We start from the raw sequence: 15,084 nt of genomic DNA, 5'->3' as shown, positions 1-15,084 counted from the left end.
AAATATATTTTCCCATTCGGATGGTTGTCTCTTTACCTGTTGACGGTTTCTTTTGCTGAGCAGAAGCTTTTCAGTTTGATGTAGTTCCATTTATTTATTTTAACTTTTACTTCCCTTGCCTTTGAGGTCAAATTCATAAAATCTTCTTTAAGTCCAACGTCCTTGAGTTTAGTTCCTAAGTTTTCTTCTATGCATTTTATTGTTTCAGGTCTGATATTCAGGTCCTTAATCCATTTTGAATTAATTTTGGTGTGTGGTGATAGACAACAACAAAAAAAAATTAAAAAAAAAAAAAAAAAGAAGCTTAGAACTTTCAGTCTCGCATTCCCATCATCCAGAGAGAGGAGAGGGTCTGGAAACGGAGTTAAAAACTAATCATGACTACATGAGGAAGCCTCCACAAAACCCAAAAGTAGGGACTTTGGGAAGTTTCTAGGCTGGGAGGGTGACACACCCCAACTCCATGGGGATAGAAGCTCTTGTGCTTAAGTCTTCATCCTGTGTATCTCTTCATCTGACTGTTCATCTGTGTCCTTTATCACATACATCTTTAATAAACTGGTAAGTGTAAGTAAGCATTTCCTTTAGTTCTGTGAGCTGCTCTAGCAAATTAGGTGAACCTGAGGAGGGGGTCATGGGAACCTCTGTTCTATAGCTCGTTGGTCAGAAGCACAGGCGATAACCTGAGCTTGAGACTGGTGTCTGGTGTGTGTGTGTGTGTGTGTGTGTGTCAGGGGAAGGAATCTTACGGGACTGAGACCTTAATCTGTGGGATATGACACTACCTCTTAGTAGACAGTGTCAGAATTGAGTTAAGTTGTAGGACACCCAGGTGGTGTCGCATAGAATTGCTTGATGTGGGAAAAACCTCCACACATTTGGTGACCTGAAAGGTCAGATGTGAAGTGTTTTGTGGGAGTAGTAAGAGACTCACGGAGAAGAAATACATAGTAGGGAAGAACTGGGTTTTTCTTTACACAGTAAGAAAAAAACTTGGAATTTTTCTTTTACAGTGATGTATTACATTGATTGATTTTTCATATGTTGAACCACCCTTTCATCCCTGGGGTAAATCCCACCTGATTGTGATATATAGTCCTTTTGATATACTGCTAGATTCGTTTTGTCAATATTTTTGGAGTTTTTTTTGTGTGTCCATATTTATAAAAGATATTGGTCTGCAGCTTTGTGTGAGAGAGATTGGCGTTAGCTCGTCTTTGCTTGTTTGGGATAATTTATTATTAAGGCCACTTACCCTGGGTTTTTCTTATTTGGGGAGGTTTTTTCATTACTGATTCAATCTCTTGAAATTCATTTTATACTCCAGGATGTGGTTTACATTCATAAACATTTCATGTACAACTTGAAAGTATTGTTTAGTGTAGTGTTGACTTACATGTCAATTAGGTCAATTTGGTCTATAGTATTATTTAGTCAATTTATATACTTAGTAATTTTTTCTTTTTTTGCTATTTCTTCAGTCAGTTACTGGGAGGGGAGTTAAAATCTCCAACTTGAATTGTCGGTTTGTCTACTTTTTTAAAATTCTGTAAATTTTTGCTTTATGTATTTTAAAGCTCTGATATCATTATATTGAGCATATGTCTTCTTGATGAATTGACCCTCTTATCATTAAGAATTATCCATCTTTACCTCCGGTAACACTTCTTGTCTTGAAGTCTGTTTCGTTATTAATATGCCCATGCCAAATTTTTTATGCTTATCACATGTCTGATCTACTTCTTTCCATCTTTTTTCTTTCAGTCTAGCTGAGATTTTATGTTTAAAGTGTATTTCATATACAAGAATGTAATTGAAGCTTACTTTTTCAAAATCTAGTTTGAGAGTATCTGTCTTTTACCTAGAGCATTTAGTGCATTTTTATTTGAGTAATTATTGATATGACTGGGTTTATGTTTACCATCTTGCTATTCTTTTCCTATTTGTCCTATCAGTTTTTTGTTTCTTTACGGATACTTTTTAGTGAATCAAATATTTCTTAGTATTTTATTTTTATTATTCTGCTGGCTTTTTAAATATAACTTTTACTATATTTTTATGGTTTCTTTAGAGGTTATATTATTTATTCTTATCATATATTTTGCATAGAATTAATATAGTTAATCCCATTGAATAAAATTTTCATTTTATATACTTTACTTTTCAGTTCTATAATTTTCATGTATTCTTTTGTTTCCATTTCTCTGTTGTTATTTCCCATACGTTCAGTCTTTATATCTATCTTTTCCTTGAAGTCCTCGAACATATTTGTAAAAACTATCTTAAAATCCTAAGTCATCTTGGCTTTGGTTTCTGTATCTTTAGAATGCTATTTTTTTTTTTAAATTAAAGTTTCCATTTTCCTTCTTTTATACATAGAAAACAATGTATAGTTTTTTATTTCCTTCCTTTTCAATGTCTAGTAATTTTTTATTTTATTATCCCCTGGACAATATAAATGACACATGATAGGGAGTCTGGTTTATATTGTTTTCCTTTAAAGGGTATGCTATTTTGTTCTGCCAGGCAGTTTAATTACCAGAGGATTCTTTTAAACACGCCAGGGTTGAATCTAGTCTTTGTTAGATCTGGCCTATTTCAGTTTTGTCCTTCCTTTTCAGGTGTGACCTTCTTGGGTTTCAGCTGAATATCTGAAGTGCTCGACCATGCATGTTTCTCTACTGTGGCTATCTTAAATTGCAATGTTTCCCAGCCCTGCAAAACCTCTGATTTTCATGTCTCAGACCTGTGGCAGGCGCTCTTTGTTAAACCTCAAAGAGTCTCACTTTGTGCCTATTTAGCCAAAGACTCTCACGAAATCCCCATGCAGAGTTCTGGGCCCTTCTTTCGCACAACTTTCTTCTCTTCGAGTTATTGACGTGCTTCAGCTCTTACCTCTGATCTCTGCCGTAGCTCAGCCATACTGCTGTGTGCTATTTGGGCTTCGTGTCCCTTACCCAGGTCTTAAATGTGGGCCACGCAGAAAGCCGAAACGGACATGGAGCTCGCTTCACTGTTTTTAAATGCCTCATTTGTGAGAAACTTTGTGTCTGGCTCTGGGAAAGATACAAATAGGTAAATGAGATGGAGCTTACGATTTGGACAGAATGAAAATGTGCTATGAAATTCAGACTATTTTATCTGACTTCCAAAATTTGGTGATACTAGCTGATTGGAAGAAAGAAATCTAAGATCCATATTTTTTTTTAGACTTTTCAGATCTGAGATTTCAAAATCTGCATTGAGGCTGCGAAGGAAGTGAGGAGCATATCATATACCAGAGTGTCTTATGCCCCAAACTGGATCATTAGTGTACTCTGAGGCAACACAGTATTATTCTCAGAAGCCTATCATGCTTAATTCCTTCTAATTAATTTTTTTTAATGATGTGTGCCTGAAAGTTCTCTTTTTAAGGTCTCATAAATGAAATACGACCAGAGAGTTTTGCTGCTCTGTCTCAGAAAACTGCTTCTGTATCTGACTTGTTAATATGGTTCTTAATGGCAGCCTGCATTCCTCCATATCTGCTTATCGAATACTTACTCTGCCCTGAGACACTTTGCTGGAATCTGAGAATAGAGAAAGAAAAGTCCTAGTCAATGCCTTCAAAACACCCGCAATCTAGACAAATAAATGCAATTATTGTAGTTAAGGTCTTTGAGAGAGGCCAGCAGAAGAGACACATGAAACAGACATTTAAGCGTGGAGAGAGGGAAGATGTCAGGGAAGACTTCCTGGAGGTGGTGATGTCTGAGCTGAGTTTTGAAAGAGCTGCACCTGTGAAAGTATGGCAGCTTCGCAGATCTCAGAACTTCACGTAGCATTCGACATGCCTGGGAGTCAGGATTTGAGAGGAGACTGTGGGGCAGGTTAGAGGACAGTCTGGCCGGGATTAATTAGATCACGGCTTTCAAATAACCATCACGGACAGGTCAAGTAGGGCCTGGCATCCAACTCATACGAGCTATTTTTCTGTTTTGAATTTTAAGTGTTTTTGTTCTAAAGCAATACATGTGTATGGTAGAAAATGAAAAAATACATAGAGAGAGATAAGTAAAATGAGAATTATGCCACTTACAATCCTACAAAACCTCTTTTAGCAGATGGGGGTGAAGAGACCTCCGGAGAATGGAATGACCTCCATCTGGGGCCGCCGTAGACAGATTCAGTGCGGGGTCTGGAGTAGGGCGAGTGGTTAAGCCAAATGATAACTAAGATGCTTTCTATATTAGTCAGTGTTCTCTAGAGAAAAAGAACCAATAGGATAAATATAGATATACAGAAAGAGACTTATTATGAGGTATTGGCTCATGTGGTTATGGAGACGGAGAAGTCCCATGACCTGCTGTCTGCAAGCTGGAGGTCCTGGAAAGCTGATGGTGTAGTTCTCGTCTACACCTGAAGACCCAAAGACCAGGGAAGCCAATGGTATAAGTCTGAGTCTGAGTTAAAAGACCAGAGAACCAGGAGTGCCAGTGACCAGAGATGACAGAAGATGGGCGCCCCCAGCCCAGTCAGAGAGCAGGTTCATCCTTCCTTCATCTTTCTGTTCTATTCAGGTCCTTGCTTTGACGATGCCCACCCACCTCCCGGAGGGTGATCTTTACTCAGTCTACCAATTCAAATGCACATCTTTTCCAGGAACACCCTTACAGACACACCCAGAAATCACTCGGCCGTGGTTTTGTTAAATTAACATTTGTTGCATGAAGCACAGGGTGCTGCACTGAGCCTCGGTTTAATAGACCACAAGAGAAATTGAAATGGAGAAGTTAGTCACTCACAGGTTCTAGAGGAAGTACATGGCATGCCTCATGGGGCCACACTGGGATGTCAAAACAGAGACAGTGAGAGGGACAGGACTTGGGACGTGGGCCTTTATTAGGATCTGTGGATAGAGTGCTTTGAGGTTCCTGGGCTAGGGCTGAATTGGTCAATTCAAACAAAAATAGGGGTTTGAGTAAACTCCACAAGGGTCTTATCTAAAGGGTGCATAAGGGATACGGGTGCTGGGAGGCAGGGGTGACTGTTGATGACAGGGCTGTTGGGAAAGTTGCATCAGGAACGTACATTTTCTTATGACTCTGCAGGCTGCTATCTAGGGCACGCACTCGCATGGGGACTAGTGGCAGTTTAAGGTCCCTACTGGCTACTTGGCCAGACAAAATGGATTCTGAGGCAGCAGCACCATGAAGTAGCTTAGCTAAACGCTAGACAAATGTTTTACCAGCTATCTGTGGTTCCTTCAGCCCACTCAAGTTGACACATAAAATTAACTGTACTTTCCAATGCTGCAAATTTATTGTTCTCTAAAATAATCAACAACTTGATAGACACTTTGGCTTGCATTATGTCATTTAATCCCTGCAACATCCCTACAGGAGAATAGATGCTATTCTCACTTGTACAGAGAAATAATTGAGGCTTATCCTAAAAATGGATGGAAGATTTAGGATCCAAACTCATCTCTTGTAATCTAAACCCCAGGTCATATCACTATATCACATTATTGCTATGGGCTGAATTCCTTATGGGGGTCTTTCCTTATCTGCAATGTCTTCCTTTGCTGTCTGCTCATCCCTTAGGGTCAGAAGGAATAAACATTCATGGAGACCCTACCATATACAAACTCTGTGTTAGGTGTTTTACAGAAATTATCTCATTTAATCCTCATGACAGCCCTGTGAGAGACACAAGAAGGTTAGTCTTACCTGCCCAGGTTAAGTAATGTGGTCAAAGGCACACGACTAAAAGTGATGGAGCAGGAATTTTATCTGATATCAAAGACCACGTGTGCATCTCCCTATGGATTAGGCCATTCATTTCCTTGCCCAACCCTCTCTCAGCCATGTTGACGCTCTCAAACTCAAGGTTAAAAGAGTGGTCTGTGACTGTAGACAATTCTATCGTATGACTCGGACTTCAATTACCTGCAAAACTAACCCAGATTATGAAGTTCTCAGTCGCTACCACTCCTGCCTGCCCCCTCTGCTCACCCATCACAGCACTTGTCTGTAGGGGGTGTGTCTGTTAGATTAAGGACATGACTGTCCTAGGCTTCCACTGGGCCAAATTAGGAAAGTCCCCTGGTCTGGTGTCCTGAGTACCAGCATGAACTGCTCCCTTTCTTTTCTGTGAAATGTCAGGATGATATTTCTTGTCAGTTGAGATTGGGAAGATAAGAGGTGGCAAAGGAAAGGAAGACAGAGAAGGATGGGAGACATCGCAAAGCCTGTGGAGTCACACGATTCAGCCCCAATTTCTTATTCACATGGGCGGATGTCACTATTCTTTAGATCATCATTTTATTCTCCATTTTCTTGTTCGCATATAGATAACTATTCTAGGTCATGAAAATAATGCATTCGGTGAAGTTAAACATAGATATTTACTAAGGAACTAAAATGTAAACATAAACTATTTTATTCTGCTGAACAGTTAAGAATAGTGATGAGGCCATTCTTGGACAAATACACTAAAATGAACCACAAGAATAATATTTAGGAAAGATGAAGAGTATATTAAGCATACTGAGTGAAAGAGCTTCTTCTGGCCCAGGGAGTGGAGTGGAAATTGGCATGATCATTTTGGAGAAGAATTAGAATCAAGTTTTTAAAGAGAATATATGAGAGGAGTAAAAGGCTAATAAAAACAGCACTTGTATTCTTAGAAAAATGGAGAGAGAAAATCAAGGAATTCAAAAGTAAAGAGAAACCTAATTCATTAAGTAAGGGAGGAAAAACCCTGCCATTCTCGCTATTCTTTGTAAACAAAAGGGAAACAAATGAAAATAAAACATCAGAATTCGGTAAGATTTTACAGGACCATAACGTTGGTTTTATGGAAGCAAAGCCCATTTCATTTTCATTGCTGTCGAAAACTCTGGGCTGAGTGCTGACTAAGTGTGGATATCAGATCTCTTCAAAGCTGTATTTGGGTGCTTTTTCTTTTCTTTTCTTCTTCTTCTTTTTTTTTTTTTTTTTTGCTCTTGGCTTGTACCTTGAATCCTGGGTCCTGTGAGAAGTCAGTTCTGTCCCAAAGTTCTGGAGGGCGGGCCAACGTTAGATATTGGAGTTAGTCCTTTAATTTATTGCACTGATTCTTCTTAGGGAAGAACAAAGATGGTGAGAACATGAGTTAGAATTTTAACTATGAGAGATGAATACAAAATATTAAATTGACTCTCAACAATTTGAGTCATCTTGAAAACTCCCAGTCTCTTAGGATAAAAAACATATAATCCTATTTCGAAGTTCCTGGTGTGATCACATATTCGGGATTGGTTCTTTTCATTAATTAAAAAGTACCCAATCCAAAGTCAATTAACTAGTAAGATAGTATAACAAATTCTTATTTAATGAATTTTTCAAATTATGAATAAAAACTACACATTCAATGCCAGAAATTCCGAGTTTTTCACTGGCTGCTGAAAAACGATGGAAATAATTCCAGTCATGGTAGCAGCTCGCTCGAGGCTGATCGACCTCTGAAATAATTTATTGGTTCCAGGTGACTTTTACATTGTGGGGTTAGTCATTAGGGTAGGTTTGATGAGAAACAGATACAACTAGGGTTGGGAATTCAAATATGTATTATATTTCTCTCACGATCAGAAATACATTCACCATGGTTTTTTCTCTTTATAGGCTCATGCCAAAACCTGGCATCTCTACAATACTTCTTTCCGTCCAACTCAGGGGGGCCAGGTGTCCATCTCCCTAAGTTCCCACTGGGTCAGTCCTCGAAGAATGACGAACCACAGCATCAGAGAATGTCAGAAATCTCTTGACTTTGTACTAGGCTGGTTTGCCAAACCCATATTCATTGATGGTGACTACCCAGAGAGCATGAAGAATAATCTTTCATCTCTTTTACCAACTTTTACTGAATCTGAGAAAAAGTTCATCAAGGGAACAGCTGACTTTTTTGCTCTTTCTTTTGGCCCAATCTTGAGTTTTCAACTACTGGACCCTCGCATGAAGTTCCGCCAATTAGAATCTTCTAGCCTGAGGCAACTGCTTTCCTGGATTGACCTGGAATATAACCACCCTCAAATATTTATTGTGGAAAATGGCTGGTTTGTCTCAGAGACCACTAAGACAGATGACGCCAAATATATGTATTACCTCAAAAGATTCATAATGGAAACCTTAAAAGGTAGGATTGGGGATAAAATTCTAATTTCCTGCCCAAATCCACTGGCAAAACAATCTTTCAGATGATCTGTAATAAACTATGTAAATTTATAGTTTTTAATTGTAATGTAGAATTTCATTTCTGCAACGGTAGGAATGCATTTATGAACACCTTTCTCATTTGGGGACTTGAGTAACTTAAATTAATTTTTAAACTCATTTTGTAAATGAAAAACTGGGTTATAATGTATGAAATTACTTGAGTTTCAGAGTTATTACTCAAGATTTTTAGATTACATTAAGGACTAAGTAAATCCCAGGATAGCTCGTTTTCTGTACTTGTTTTTGGATTCTTATTGCTTGTACTGAATGAAACAATTTTAAAGAAAAATGAATATCAACATTTCCCACAGAAAACAGTAAGTAGTTTATGCTTTTGAAGACTTTATTCATTTATTGCAGCAGGCACAATGTCAGGAGCCTAGGGTAGAAAGTGGAACATCATCCCAGGCCTGAAGAATACCCACTGGAAATAAGGATAATCTAAATAAAAACATATTAGAGATAAACATATTTGGGAAGATCTTTATTTGTAGAGTTATCTAAGGTCGATTAGAGCCATTTGTCCATGAGAAAGGCCATTGGTTTGCCAAACAATAAACATACTACCTAATTTATTTCCTTAAGTAGTAAGACCCTCAAATGCTCGTGAATCTTGAGGCGAGTGTCCAGTGACGGGTCACTTTGCTCTTGTCCTCTCTTCCCTTTGCAGCCATCAGGCTGGATGGGGTGGACGTCATCGGGTACACGGTGTGGTCTCTCATGGACGGCTTTGAGTGGCACCGAGGCTATAGCATCAGGCGCGGACTCTTCTACGTGGACTTTCTAAGCCAGGATAAGAAGTTGTTGCCGAAGTCTTCAGCCTTGTTCTACCAACAGCTGATAGAGAAAAATGGCTTCCCTCCTTTACCTGAAAATCAACCCCTAGAAGGGACATTTCCCTGTGCCTTTGCTTGGGGAATTGTTGACAACTACATTCAAGTAAGTCAGCTGACAAAACCAATCAGCAGTCTCACCAAGCCCTGTCACTAGTAAGTAGCGCTTCCTTCTCAGGCTGCCATGACACATGGTCACTGTGGCTGGCCAAACACTGTCCCTTAAGGGTGTAATGTGGAACGCTGCGCCTTTCTCTCCCAAACTCTTCCTAGCTTCACCTTGCACTTTAAACCAGCCCCCAAAGGAGCACAAATTAAAAACATATGAATATTTAAAAGATAAAATACTCTCTTTTAATACAGTGGTTTTCAAGCAAGCTTTTTTTTTAAGCAGTCGAGTTCTTCCATAAATGAGATATAACTCAGAAGTCCAGATTATCTGAGACCTCAGTGCAGCTGCTGAGATTGAGTCAGGGCTTTAGACAGAGCCCTCCTGAGACATAGCTGTGGACCCCCCAAGCTTGCCAAAATACGCGGAGGATGAAAACCCTCGCTCCAGTGGGTCACTGGATGATCAGAACGCCATGACTAGCTGTAGTCATTGAGCTGGTAAGGAAGTTCTTCCAAAGAATTGTCCAATATTTATCAAGCACCTGCGATGTGGTTAGTCCTCAATATTATTTTTAATTTAATTGTAAAATAAGAATGTAATTATTTAAAATTTAAATATTGTTCATTTCATTTTCATTAAGTTTAAAGGAATTTGTTTTCTAGGGTTCGATTGGAGATTTTAGTATTTTCTCCTTCCCCCTCAGCCCACTGCTGTGCGGAGCCTCCCATCTTAATTTCTCTCCTGCAAGTGGGGTGCACAGTGAGGTTCAAGTAGGACCCAAAGGGCAGGAGAGATGCTGGCGAGGGAGAATGAGAGAGGGAGCGCGGCAAGGGCGGAAGCCTTCTACGGTCCCTCCTTCTCCCGTCCCTTTGATGAGGTTGAAGTGGGATGGTCCCTGGTCCTCATTCCAGCTCTTAGCCTTGCGCTATTCCCCATTCCCTGCTGGGCCTGGCGCCCCTTGTCATTGCGGGCTCATGCTCTGCCTGGACCTCTGACAGCAGCCTGAGCCTGCGCAGGTGATTCCAGTTTGGTCCTTTGTGAAGGGAAACCCCTGCCAGCATCTCTGCAGACAGTGTGACCTCAGGGCAGAGTGAGACATTGAAGGGAGTCCATTCCCTCTGCTCCGGTCCCCACCCCAGGCCCGTGCTTGCCTTGGGGACTGGTAAAGAGTAAGACAGTCTTAAGGACACATCCTATTTCCTCAAGGGAGAAGAGAAACTCTGGCGAGATGCAGCAGCACAGCAGTGAAGAGGAAGGGAGATGGAGACAGAATCGCTTTTTCTACTCCTTAGAAGCAATTGCTTTAGAATTTGATCTAATGCCAGCCACTCATCAGCCCGGGACCTTCTCTCTCAGGCTGCCCTCCCTTTCTCATCATCAGCTCAGGGTCACAAGCCCCCACCCACATCTCCTATGCAGAGCCAGCCAAACACGAAAGGAAGGCACGCTCCAATAGACGCTGGACTTGAACTTCTCCAGAAGCTCTCTAGTGGGAAAAGGCTGCAATTGCTGTTTTATTCTTTCTGCTTTCACCGTGAGCTATGTATTATTTTGGTAGTGTACTTTCCAAGCTGACTTCCTAATTGACAAAGTCAAAACGAGTTTGTTTGTTTTTTTTTTTAGAGCAGTTCTGAGAAGTGTGAGCATACGTTTTCATTTACAAGCAGTACTCTATACTTTTATTACATTTAAGTTTTGAGAAGAGACTTTTAAACCGTTGAAATTTATCTTTTCCCTCCTGGAAAATAGTAATGAGGCATGCATCTTGCTTGAAAATCTTCAAAAATAATATTCCACTAAGCACACAATGAGTCTGAAATCTGACCTTGGGCTTCTTCACATGGATTGTCACTGAACTTGGACCTAATTTCCCAGCAGACAGTGTTTCTCCATAACCACTAATGCTCACAGTGAATTGGGTCCAGAACCTGCTACATACTGGGACATGGGTTTCTTTAACATTGGTCATATTAGGAGAAAGTTTCTTCAATACACACTAAATACATACTTCATACCCATTCTTTCTGATTCAGCTTTATTATTTTACTTTTTTATTAACAAGTCGACCAATTGATGGAGGCTAGACAGAATTTTGCCTCAACACTCATTTCTAAATGTCCAGTACTTTTTAAGAAATAGATTCCCCCCTCCCCCGAAATTACACCTAGTCTCTCACGTTTGTTTTTACATGGACTAAATTATGTACAAAAGTTACGAATTTAGTGAACTCAGAGTTCTATAAAAATAATCTAAAAAATTTCCTTCAAGTTATGAACACTTACATTTCAAAAGAGCATGCAAATTTTGTCTCGCAAAGCGGCAGACATGCGATTTGTGGGTGCATCACGGTGGAAAAATGCTTTTCGGCAGTCCCTCAGTATTAGAAGAAATGCATGAGAGGGTGACCTACAAAGGACGGTCCTCCAGAAAAGGCCATTTCCCTCTGACACGCTGTAGTTTATAACTTTCCTTTGTGAACACAGCACTGACTTCCCCCGAGGGTCAAGAGCTCGCTGGCAACAGGCGAGTAAAACTGGGGCTCGTCTGACCCCTGCTTTTACAGAGGGTCAACTCGCATCACCTGCTCGGAGGGAATTCTTTCCGGGCAGATCACAGGCGTAGGCAGTGGCTCCTGGGGTGGCCTTTCAGTTTGCTTTCCCTCCCTGGCTTGCAAGCGGAGGGAGGATTTTGTCCACTTTACCTAAAGACCTCTGTTCGTTTTAGAAGCTTCTGTGTCAGATGTTGAAAAAACTATATTGTCATGATCGTCATAGAAAACTTATCAGGGGAAATTTTTTTAAATCTCGTTATAGGTGGATGACAATATTGTTCCCTAGTTCTACATTCTCCGTTGCTTTCCACCATCAGTCAGACTGAATTTGTTAAGTTCAATACAGGCCAATAAAAGGCCAGTTATGCATATTTAGTACCTTCTCGACCTAGAGCGAACCCCTGTGCCAAACGTGATTTTAAGAAACACAGTTTAATTTTATGATTTTGAGAAGCACAATTTAATTTTAAACACCATTTAATTTTCTGACTCTCACTCAGGCTTTAAGTGTTATCTTTGTCTAGTCTTTTTTTTTTTTTTTTAATTTGAAAGTTTCATTTCATTAGTGATTTCTTATAATAAAAGAAAAAGGTCCAAAAATACTGTGCTTACTTAACAGACAGGAGATGTGTGAGAATCGCTAATGTTTGCCATCTGAAGTGAGGGGAAAAAAAAAAGATCCAGATTTTTTTTTTTTTCAGCATTAAATAAAGTAACACTTCAAGGGGTCGACAGAAATACAGGTAAAACAAATACGCTTAGAAGTGGAATGTTTTCTTCTTCGGGAGCTCGCTATTCACAAAAAAACTGTTTCCATTTTCAGCTAGAACGGTTTCTGGTTTTGCTCAGCTTGCTCACTAGCTGTCGAATTGCACTGAATTACTTTTCCGGGCCTGTTCCGGCGAAGTCACAGAATTATGGTCACTCTGCTCCTCCTAGGTCGACACCACTCTGTCTCAGTTTACCGACCCGAGCGTCTACCTGTGGGACGTCCACCGCAGCAAGGGGCTCATTAAGGTGCAGGGCCTCGTGACCCAGAAGAGGAAATCCTACTGCGCCGACTTCGCTGCCATCAGGCCTCTGGTCTCCCTGCTCCAGGAAACGCACGCGACGCATTTCCACTTCGCCCTGGACTGGGCCCTGATCCTCCCGCTGGGCAACCGGTCCCAGGTGAACCACACGGCCCTGCACTACTACTGCTGCGTGGCCAGCGAACTGGTGCGGGCCAACATCACCCCGGTGGTGGCCTTGTGGCGACCCGCGGCCCTGCGCCCAGGGCTGCCCGCGCCCCTGGCTGCGCACGGCGCCTGGGAGAACCCCCACATCGCCCCGGCTTTCGCAGAGTACGCCGGGCTGTGCTTTAAAGCGCTCGGGCCCCACGTCAAGCTCTGGGTGACGGCGAGCGAGCCTTACACTCGGAACCTCACCTACAGGGCCGGCCACAACCTCCTGAAGGCGCACGCGCTGGCCTGGCACCTGTACGACCAGCAGTTCCGGCGCTCGCAGAGAGGGCGAATCTCCATCGCCTTGCAGGCCGACTGGGTGGAACCCGCCTGCCCTCTCTCCCCGAGGGACAAAGAGGTGGCCGAGAGAGTTTTGGAATTTGACATCGGCTGGCTGGCCGAACCCATTTTCGGCTCTGGGGATTATCCACGTGTGATGAGGGACTGGCTGACACAAAGAAACGATTACCTGCTACCTTATTTCACTGAGGATGAGAAAAGGCTAATCCGCGGTTCCTTTGACTTTCTGGCTTTAAGCCATTACACCACCATCCTTGTAGGCTGGGAGAAAGAAGATCCAGGAAAATACAATGATTACCTGGAAGTGCAAGAAATGACCGACAGCACCTGGCTTAGCTCCCCGGGTCAGGTGGCAGTAGTGCCCTGGGGCTTGCGCAAAGTCCTGAACTGGCTGAAGCTCAAGTACGGAGACCTCCCCACGTACATCATCTCCAATGGCATCGATGACGACCTGCACGCAGCCCAAGACGCCTTGCGGGTGTATTATATGCACAATTATGTAAATGAAGCTCTGAAAGGTAAGGCCCCTCTGAAAAGCAGCTTCCTGGAGGTTGTGTCACCCAAGGCCGTGAGACCTGTTAGAAATTCTCAGCTGTAAGCACTGTCACCTTCCCAGAGAGAAGTGCTGTTCATTTCTAGCCACACCTAACGTGTCCTACAGAGAGTTAGTATTTTCTCCAGGGATAAAGGAGTTTAGCTAAAAGCGGAGGAAGACCGAAAGTCCTTGTCACCTACTCTGGACCTGTGATAGCCTGGTCTCCCCCTGTCCTTCATCCTCAGATGGCCTCACGGCAGTCTGACCCCCTTCACATATGTGAAGATTTAACTCAAGTACTTCATCAGAGGTTTAATTATATAAAACCTACTATGTTCAATGTAGCGCAGTATCTATCTTGATATTTACCTATTTGTCTTCCCGTAAAAGAAGACTTTTCTGATTAAGTCTAATTTAGTCCGAAGTTCTATTTAATGGTGTTGAAATGTTCCCCGATGCACCAAAGCCATGTAAAAGTAAAGTGTTGTATGCGAAATATTTTCATGACTATTCTCCTGTCCTTTTGTTTTTTTCTAGCCTATGTATTGGATGGGATCAAACTTTGTGGTTACTTTGCCTATTCGTTTAATGATCGCACAGCTCCGAAATTTGGCCTCTATCGTTACGCCGCCAATCAGTTTGAGCCCAAACCATCCATGAAACATTACAGGAAAATTATTGACGACAACGGCTTCCCGGGTCCCGAGACCCTGGGAGGGTTTTGTCCAGAAGAATTCACCCTGTGTGCCGACTGCAGTTTTCTTCATACACGAAAGTCTTTGCTGGCCTTCATAGCTTTTCTCTGTTTAGCTTTTATTATTTCTCTTTCTCTTATTTTTTACTACTCTAAGAAAGGCAGGAGAAGTTACAAACGGTCCTGAACATTTTCCCGTTCACTTATTTTGAAATAATTATGCACACATGAGCTGTTGACCATTGCATTTCTCAGTGTTGTGACACCATGGATTTCATATATCCGATTGCTAGAAAATCTCTTTGTGGCATATGACAGGGATTTTGAAACGAGCATGAGTGATTGTAAAATCTTGAATGATGTCCATAGTGCCTGAATTTGTTCCTTTAGCGGGGGTAGGGCGGGATCAAAAAACCCGACAAGGGCTGTCATTACTGCAACACTTTCTGTAACAAAAGCATGACACATTGAAACAGCTCTGTAACATTTTCACAGAAACTGAGTGACAAGATTAGGATACTTTTTTATGTGCCCATTCTTAAATGTAACGTTTACTTAAAGTAATAGCCGCAAATGTTGGCACACAAAGTGAGTCTCAA

At 41.5% G+C, this 15,084-nt stretch overlaps 1 protein-coding gene across 1 annotated transcript in view; it reads left to right on the top strand.

Annotated features, from left to right (window-relative positions):
- The window catches only part of KL (klotho), a gene marked incomplete at its 5' end in the record, with an annotated part of 43,441 nt that extends 28,381 nt beyond the window's left edge, over nucleotides 1-15,060 (top strand). The window contains 4 exons of the mRNA XM_025049510.1: nucleotides 7,647-8,157; nucleotides 8,908-9,176; nucleotides 12,673-13,774; nucleotides 14,329-15,060. Of these exons, the coding sequence (XP_024905278.1) occupies nucleotides 7,647-8,157; nucleotides 8,908-9,176; nucleotides 12,673-13,774; nucleotides 14,329-14,672 (2,226 nt within the window). The remainder of the gene's footprint in view (nucleotides 1-7,646; nucleotides 8,158-8,907; nucleotides 9,177-12,672; nucleotides 13,775-14,328) is intronic.
- Between the last annotated feature and the right edge of the window lie 24 nt (nucleotides 15,061-15,084).

Source organism: Pteropus alecto, unplaced genomic scaffold (assembly GCF_000325575.1).
Source record: "Pteropus alecto unplaced genomic scaffold, ASM32557v1 scaffold16, whole genome shotgun sequence".
NCBI classification, from domain to species: Eukaryota; Metazoa; Chordata; class Mammalia; order Chiroptera; family Pteropodidae; genus Pteropus; species Pteropus alecto.
Note: the sequence above shows the minus strand (reverse complement) of the source record. Positions and strands in the feature narration are given on the sequence as shown.